Source organism: Lagenorhynchus albirostris, chromosome 7 (genome assembly GCF_949774975.1).
Source record: "Lagenorhynchus albirostris chromosome 7, mLagAlb1.1, whole genome shotgun sequence".
NCBI classification, from domain to species: domain Eukaryota; kingdom Metazoa; phylum Chordata; class Mammalia; order Artiodactyla; family Delphinidae; genus Lagenorhynchus; species Lagenorhynchus albirostris.
The window spans coordinates 53,807,139-53,816,183 of NC_083101.1; the positions used below are offsets into that span (position 1 = coordinate 53,807,139).

Below are 9,045 nucleotides of genomic sequence, written 5' to 3' on the forward strand. Positions count from 1 at the left end.
AAGACTCCTGAAAATGGGGGAGGAAAGGGATCTTAAAGGGTCTTTATTTGGCCAGGAAAACAAGTCTTTTCATCTATTTCCACTTCTGGTGTCTTTAGACTCAGATGCACAAGGGCCTTGAACCGTTTTCCATTTGTCATCCATTCGAGGTACCGTTACTGCCTGACAGAGGAAGGAAACGCTTTTTCTTCACTGGTATACATCCCATAATGCTGGAACACAAAACCAGGTCTAGCTGAAAGCCTCAGTTTCACTGCATTAAATATCTTCCTTGGAAAGCTACAATGAAATCATGAGAGCACTGCTTTTGGTAACATAACAATGAAAGAAAGGAGTTACTTGGCAGGATTCTGACGGTATTTCACATCTTCAAACAACTCTTCAGGGCAACAATATCGAGATAGTTGCTAGGATCAAACAGCAGCAAGGTCAGGTTTGCCCATGAACAGAAGGAATAGCCTACTGTTTGGGGGAGAGGCTACTGTGCCAGAGAAATATGTAGTTGTTTTCCAAATAGCTTAGATGGAGGCGTGTTAGGGTGTGCTGCATTTGTGACTGCTGGGGCAGGCAGGAGGGGGAGTCCTGCATTTCTCCTCCCTCATGTGTCCACGTGACGGGAGCTCCACTAGCGCGCGAAGACTGCTCTTCACTGTGACGAAAACTGGGGTATGAGAGGCGGGGCGCAGGGTGCTAACCACGCTGCAGTGTTTCTCAGAAGGAAGAACGTCCCCAGCACAAATGTTATTTGTGCCCCACTGAGAAATGCTGTGCCCCAGTGAGGAGTCTAGCCTCCCTCCCCACCACCGCCCTGTCTCCCACAGGGTTCTCTGATTTGTGCCTTTGGGAGCAGGATAGGACCTGCTCACTCCGGCCCCCTCCCTGCTTGCTTCTTGGTCTGCTGCTTGGAGAAAAGTTATTTTATGGGGTGCTCACCCCAAGTGGGAGCAAGTTCAATTTATAAGAGAAGAATGAGAAAGCCCAGTGTGGTATACATCCAAACCCATGCTCTCTACCAGCTTTTTCAGTAATTGTGATGCAGAAGGCTGTTATTGCAGTTCCTGCAAAACCCCATTAGTGAGAGTGAGAGAGAGAGAGAGAGTGTATGTGTGTGTGTGTGTGTGTGTGTGTGTGTGTGTGTGTGTGACACCCTAAATGACCCAGATGGTCTAACTGGCAGTTTTAAAACATTGTCCCCAAATTCTTTGATACTCCTCCCATAAAGAGGCGGGGTCTACATCCTCTCCCTTTGAACCTGAGCAGGATAATATATGCTTTGACCAATAGAGCATGACACAGGTGACGTCAACTGACTTCCATGCATGCATCACAAAAAGGAATGCAGCTTCTGCTTTGTGTGCTGGAAAATTCCCACTTGGAGCCAGAAGTCTCCCTGGTAGAAAGCCCCAGAGTGAAGAAACCATGCAGGAGGAAGCCACACCATATGCAGAGGTCACCTGTAGTCTCCATACTGACAGCCTCAGCGTTCTAGTTCATGTCCAAAGGCCATCTACTGGCAGAATTCTTTCTTGCTCAGGGAAAATCAGTCTTTAATCTATTAAGGCCTTCAACTGATTTGATGAGGCCCACCACATTTGGGGGGGCAATCTGCTTTCCTCAAAGTCACCAATTTAAATATTAACCTCATCCCAAAACACCCTCACAGAAACATCCAGAATAATGTTTGACCAGATATCTGGGCACATGGCCCACCCAAATTAACAAGCAAAATTAAGCATCACACCAGCCCAGATGCAAACCCAGGTGAAGGAAGCCTTCCTAGATCCCCCAGACCAGGCTGGCCACCAGCTGTGTGCCAAGGAGTAACCTGTCAATGCCACAAGGAGCAAAGGAATCACCCAGCCACTCCCTGCCTGGTTTCTTAACCTACAGAGTCTGTCTGGGAGCATTACAAAATAGTTATTTTAAGTCACAGAGGTAGCTTGTTATGCTCCAATAATAACTGGGACGCTAACTTTAACTTACATTCCTCCCCCTCCCCCTTAACAAGCATCAGCTACACTGGCCATCTCAAACACACCAGCTCCTTCTAGCTCCAGGGCCTTTCCACCTGCTGTTCTCTTGGCCTGTGATAGTTTTCCTCCAGCCCAGTGCTTAGCTGGCTCTCTTCATCCTTCCTGCCTCAGATCAAAGATTACTTCCTCAGAGAGGCCTTCCCTGACCACACTCTCTAAATCAGCCTTCCTCTCAATGTCTCTGTTTTTTCATTCTGTTCGTTTTCTTTAAAACATTTACCTCAATCTGAAATTACCTTGTTGTGTCTTTGGCTATTGTCTTCTCCCAATTAAAACATGAGTTCCATAAAGCTGGGTCTTTATCTAGCCCCTATATTGCCCATACAGTGATTAGCACAGAACACATGTTCAATAAATATTTTTGGAATGAAAAGTAATTAATGCTCATGTCATACATAGGTGACTGACTTCCAGATTCTGTCCGTAGACCTCAATTTACTAACACTTTTATCACAGACTGAATGAAGGAAAATTAGTCCTCCCATGTGATACAAAGGATAAGTTTCTCTGACGTTTCTTCTCCCTCCTCTAATGAGATGAGCAACCACGAGGGAACAAAAGACCTAGCATCCTCTCACAACCTCTCAGAGACAAAAAACATTGCATTTTTATACTGGATTATCAGTGTGGCTTATTCACATATTTTCCAAACTCTTCCAGATTAACTAAAAGGCAACTCTAAACTGAGGAAGGGAGGAAAAGTTTTCTCTTTTCTCCTGGAGATCCACTCTGCCTTTAGCCTTTGCACAATACAGTCTCAGCTCTTAACTTCCTCCCCCAGACCCACAGCACGGGGCTTACAGAGACCCTGGAGAAAGGGGTGGAGAAGAAGCAGCCTCATTCCCCACTTTTTTTTGGTTCCCCTCCCTTCCCCAGTTCTTTTATACACTTGAGGTATGAAAACAATGTATATTCTTTCCCATCACCTGAACTCAACTCCTGACTCACAAGCCCTTCCTACCTGCAGCCACCCTCCTCTCCCAGCAGGACCCAGCCCCACCCTATATACTTATTAATTCCCTTGTATTCTGATTCTCCCTCGTATTAACCATGTCTTTTCGTTTTGTATTCTGAGGCTTTGACATTAGGGGCCTTGCTGATGCCGGGAAAGAGTGCCCCTCCCAGGGTAAGCCAATTCCTAAAGACAGTAAACAACACACCTGTAAGCACACTTTTCAAATATAATCCAACCAATCCAAAGCCCACACTCCAACCACCTGCTTTATTGGGCCGTCACACTCTGGGCCACTATCCACCTGCCCTCATCACCCCAGGGCCAGATACCCGACCACCAGGGAGAGTGTGTATGCACCAGAATCCACTGGAATTATTCAATCTACCCAATCTACACCTGCCCACCCGGCCTCAGCCATTCCTTCCCACAGAAAGCACGGCGAAGGCTCCTGCCCACAGCTCCCCAGCTCCCCCGCCTCCTGACAGACTCCAGCGCTTCCCCTCACCCACCCACCCACCCCCCCGCCCCACCATGCTGTGCCCTCTCCTCTTGAGAACTGAGTAACAAACTATCTTTTCAACAGCAATTGGCTCCTGATCTGTTGACCTTACTATACCTCCGATTGTCTGTTAACTCACTATATTTTAAAACATCCTTCTAGACTGTAAGTGAAGCCAGTGTCTTAATCATTTGGGAGACAACTCAGAGCCTGCACTCTCAGTACTCAGTATTTTAATTCTCATTTTAGCAAGATTAAAAACTTGAATTAAATCACTGACTCGCTCAAGAAACATTTATTGATGCCTTGTGTGTATTGTGGAAGGCTCTGGGGATAGGAGGATGAACTAAGCATGCTCTCAGGCAGGCTCCTGGTAGGAAAGGGGCTCAAAAAATTGTTAAGGAAAAAAGGAATAGATGAATGTCTTCCCAGACTCCACAAGCTAGAGCACATTACTGGCTGTATCCCCTGGTATGTTCCCCTCATAAAATCACTGTCAATTTTGGAGGGATTGAAAATAAACTGATTTGTCTTGTTCTGTTCCATTCTTTACGTGACAAACTATTGAGACCGGGAATCTAAAAGATTATTCCATTTTTCCAAGCTATTATCAGATTTCATTAAGTTTCCTTTGAAACATCTTCACAAAAATACAGCCTAGCTATTCCTCAGAACAGCCTGAGAAAACTATTGTTTTGGGGACAGGACATAATATTATTCAATAATTATTCAATAATTATTCAATAATTCAATAACATTATTGAAAACAGTCAACACTTACTGATCTCTTAATATATGCCAGGTATTGTATCAAGCATGGTGTTTGCACCCTTCTATTTGATCCTCGTAACATGTGTATTATCATAACACATGTGTATTATTTTACAAATGAAAAAACTGAAGTAGGATGAAAGGTTTGCTAAATGTAGCACAGTTATAAAAGGATCCAGGCAGTGTTACTTCAGAGTCCACTTGTTTAATAACTAATTCTAGATGTGAGTTAAGAAACTATATAGTTTTCTAATGATACATTGCTTAGGCCCTTTCTTATAATCCATTAAAGAATTTGGGCGAATCTTTATTCCAGGAGAAATTCTACCCTTTCAAAATGCTGCTACTAAATGTACATTATGTGAGTACAATAGAATGTTTCTTCTAATAGTTCATTAGGATTTGTTTGTAAGCTGCTCTGCCTGGCCACCATCCACAGGAGTCTAGTTGGTTATATAGTAAAATGAGCTACTTTTAAAAAAACTCCAGAATTGTTCTTCAAAAACTCTCCATAAAAAAGTGGCAAACCTTAGTAACTGTGTTCATATACAGAATGCATGTTAGGCCTCAAGCTGTTAGGAGAGCGAGTTCTCTGCTTTTTTGTGAGTGAATCTTTCTCAAGGAATTTAGTCAAAATCTTGTGGCAATGACTGCTTGCCTTAGCTTTAATTATTCTTTTTATTTCCATTAATTTGGTTTAATACATACCACACAGGTCATCTCCAGACTTGATGTGCTACACCGGGGGAAACTTACTCCTCTCTGTAAGATAATTATATCCTCACAGGCCAGGCACTGGGTGTGCTCTGGGGAGTCTACAACTTCAGTCACCTTGAACCTCTAATATGTCTTCTTTTAAGGCACTTTTGTGGAAAAGCCACAGGACAGCAAGTACCATGTGTATCTCAAATCTGCTCTTCTGTTTCTCTCCATGTATGGCTACAGATTAAACAAAATTACCGTAACAGGCAAACCGAACTCTTTTTCTGGCACCTTGAGTTTCAGAATTCCCAGGAGCAACACTGAAACCTACTTCGCTTTCCTTCTCCTTTCCAAAAGAGAAAGCAATGAGTTGCTGAGTAAGGCTTTTGATCTCTTGCCCAACCTCAGGCTTCCTAAGATACTGGTCAAATGATGTTTAATGCTTCTCTTTTTTAAAGACCCAAACCTCCCTATCCCAGCCTAGAGTAAAGGGAGAAGACACACGTGAAGGGTTTCTTTTACTCTACAACAAGCAATTTTTGAGTGCCAACTATGTGCCTGGATCTGTTCTAAGGCCTTAGAGATGCAGCAGTGAATCGGTATCCTACTTACCACTGAGCAGGAGGGCAGTACTTTAAATTCCCACTGGAACCAAACCACAACACAGAACACTTTAAACTACACAGCGTCTTAGAAGTTAGGGTCAGAAGAAACCTGAGGAGTCTTAAAAGACTTGCAGCTGCCTCAGGCTCTATTCCCTACACTTATTAGAATCCGGTACTTAATATGAGCTGCAGGAAAGAGATGTGACCCCCTCATATTCATATGCAAAGTTTGGTGCGCAAGTATACACATTTTCTGGGGCCACGTTCTAGACGTTTCCTCGAATTCTCAAAAAGGGCCGGGATCCCACAGAGATTAGCAGCATTCCTTTAATATACCCACTGCTCGGCTCGAGGAACCCCCGGGGCTGCACTTGCACGTCCTTGATAAAGGTCACCTTCTGAACCAAAAACTAATGCCTGGTAGACACCACACAAGCCGCCCCAGGGGCTCAGACTGCTGCACACCCGGCTCAGTCCTTCCTACACTCAGAACTTCGCCCTCAAGAGAGCGTCAGGCTGGAAGGTGGCCCACTGCTTCGGAAAAGGAGCGAGGCCTGGAAGGAAGGAGGCATAGGTTCCCGGCAAGGAAATCACGTGCCTCACTTTGGACAACCTATAAGTTATGGCCGAGACTAGTTCGCAGAGCCTGTCTGCCCCGAGCGCCAAAGTTTCTCTGAGCGCAGTCATACACAATTAGATCCATCTGGGCCTCTTCAGCACAGGCGAGGTAGCCCCGCACTTCCCCCCAGCGAGCTGTCGTGCGGAGGGGGCGCACACCTGCTCAGGGCCATGAGGACCGCACCCCGCGCCCCCCTCCCACGCGCGCGCCAGGGTCCGCCACTTCCGAGCGCGACTCGCGTGCGTGGGTCGCGCCAGTACCTCACCGTCAGTCACCGTCGCATCCGCCTCCTCCCCTGCCGGGTGCACCTCCAGCCGCAGAGACTTCGGGTTGGGAAGCGAGAGCGGCCCCGCAGCGAAGAGCTGCTCCTCGGTGACGAAGCGCAGTTGCACGCGGTACTGCCGGCGCGCCGGGATCCGGACGGGAGCGGGAGCGTCGGCCATGGTGCAAGCGCCTCTACCACGAGCCTGAGCGGCGCCGCGGCGTCGCCTCGCACTGCTCCGTGCGCCCAGAACCCGCCGCGGGAAGGGGAGGGACTTGGAAGCGCCGCACCTTCCTCACCTCCGCCGCGAGTTCGCTCTTCGTCCGCCGGCTGGGGCCGCCCCCGCCCCCTTGCGCATCCGCTCGCAACAGCCGGTGCCCGGCCGCCGCTGCCATGCGGCGACCCCAGGCACACAGGGCCGCGCGGTAGCTGCGCGGGAGGGTGCAGCCATCCCACGGGGCCGTGGCTCCGAACGCACAAGTTTAGAGAGCACGCGAGGCACCTGGAGGCAGTTGGGGTTTGGAAGCAGAAGGGTGACACCTGCTGTTCGCTGGTACCGCTCGGCGGGCGTGGGCGTCGGTTTGGAAATGGCCGCGGCCCGAGCTGCTTCTGGGTGGCCACTGGCTCTCGGGCGGGTTCTGGGGCTCCTAGCGCTCACGTGTGAACAGCCGTCCCAAGTACCGAGCTCTTTACTCATTGACAGGGTCCTGGCAGTAGCAGCCAGGCGGCGGGGAAGCCCGGGGACACTCTTGCGACTGGCTGGTCCCGGATGATCACGTTCATCTCCCATCACCTAACTCGGAATTGAAAACGTACTCGCTGCTGGATTGTGAACCATTTCGCTAGACGTGAGTCGGGAGGGCCGGTGAGTCTCATCCCCAAGTTGACGCCTGACTCCACCAGCTACCTAACCTACCCAGTTAGCTCCAGCGTCAAAGCATGGAGGCTCCAAACCGTACCAAACATTGTCTTCTCTGCAGAGAAATTGGTCTTCTGCTGCAGGGGGGTAAGAAAAAGAAGCAGTCCTTCTTTTGAGGAGAGTGCCCCGCAATCGTAGACTCATTTGCTATAAAGGGAACTTTTCAAATTCTGAACCAACTTCTGTGTCCTAAATTCGTAATCTCCTGACAACGAACTGCAGGGAAGAAGCAAGGATTGTAAATCCATTTGGATTCCATGAAGACAATGTCCTTAACCAAGCAGGCTGACTTTACAAGAATGAGCTTCCCTCGAGGCCCTGGGGTTTGTAGCTTCAGAATTTCCAACTGGACTGTTAAACCCAGCCCGGCTTTATGAAATCCCTGGTCTCATTCATCTCCCCACTCCCACCCCACCTCCCATGTGATCCGAGCTCCTGATGTGGCCTCTCTGCCTCCTCCCCTTATTCGCTCCCAAGGCTTTCCCCTCCTTCTCTGTCTCTTGTCTCTCTCTTTCATCTAAATACCACCCCCCCTTCCTTCTTATCTCATTCTCACTCCCTCCTGTCTCATGGCCTTGACTTGCACCCTGGAAGCCCCTGGAAATCAGAAATCCATTAAAGAGTTGGAGCTGCGGGAAGGGTTTCTGGTGTGAAGACCACACCAGTATTCTGCCCCACCCTGCCCCCCACTGTATCATTCTGCCTCTCCTGCTTCCGGCCTCCTCAAAACATTTTGCCTTCCTCATTTCTTTCTACCTTCTCAGAAGAAGTACTTAGTGATGGCACTAAGTACTTTTGTGCCACCCAAAACCCTCCAAAGTAGTTCATGAACCTCTTTATCCTCTTTTTTGACAAGCTTGTTCAGCCTTCATATGCTGTCAGCTATTAACTTGGATTTATACTAAGATGTGAATGATGGATGAAAATGACTCATAAAGCATCTTTACAAGGACAATATAATGGCCTTAGTAGAATTTCCACCATACGCTCAAGAAACCTGGAGTTCTGTTACTTAAAGCAAACAAGAAAACATAAAACGTAATGGCAGTCTTTCCCCCACAATAATGCAGGGGGCAAAAACCCAACTTAGGCCAACTGGAGAAAAAAGTCAAAATATTATGATTCACCACAAAGCCGGGAAATCTAAACTTTGGTCATGACTAAATTTAGGGACTCCATTAAGGTTGACCAGATGGTCTTGTCTCCATCTTACAGAGAGGTCTTAGTCACATGCTAGACGCCATCACTGATTTACAACCTTCCAGCAAAGGTAGCACTTCTCCTCTAACTCCAAATCAGGTTGAGCCGTTTGAAAATGGCTGATTTGCTGTAATAGATCTACCCAACTTGGAACTTGGACTAGGGAGACTGGAAGCCTTACCAAATTTGCATCACCTGAATGACGGATGAGCAGATAACCAAAGGGAGGAGGTCTCTGGGATGCTAAAACAAGTTATAATCATGACATGTAACACAGCGTGCTTACCACATGCCTGGGACTGTTCCAAGCATGTTACATACATTCATTCATTAATCCTCCCCACCACCCTGTGAGAGGGTAATGAGACTATTACGACCCTTGTTTTGACGAATGAGGAAACTAGGCACAAAGATTAACCAACTTGCCCAAAGTCACAGCTTAGAAGTGGCATAAGTCCTCTACAACAGTTCAGACACAAA

The 9,045-nt window shown here is 47.6% G+C and overlaps 1 protein-coding gene across 1 annotated transcript in view; it reads right to left on the reverse strand.

Moving 5' to 3' along the window:
• The window catches only part of LOC132523618 (histone-arginine methyltransferase CARM1-like), a 263,342-nt gene extending 256,715 nt beyond the window's left edge, over window positions 1–6,627 (reverse strand). The window contains exon 1 of the mRNA XM_060155028.1: window positions 6,450–6,627. Within this exon, the coding sequence (XP_060011011.1) occupies window positions 6,450–6,627 (178 nt within the window). The remainder of the gene's footprint in view (window positions 1–6,449) is intronic.
• Window positions 6,628–9,045: the final 2,418 nt, after the last annotated feature.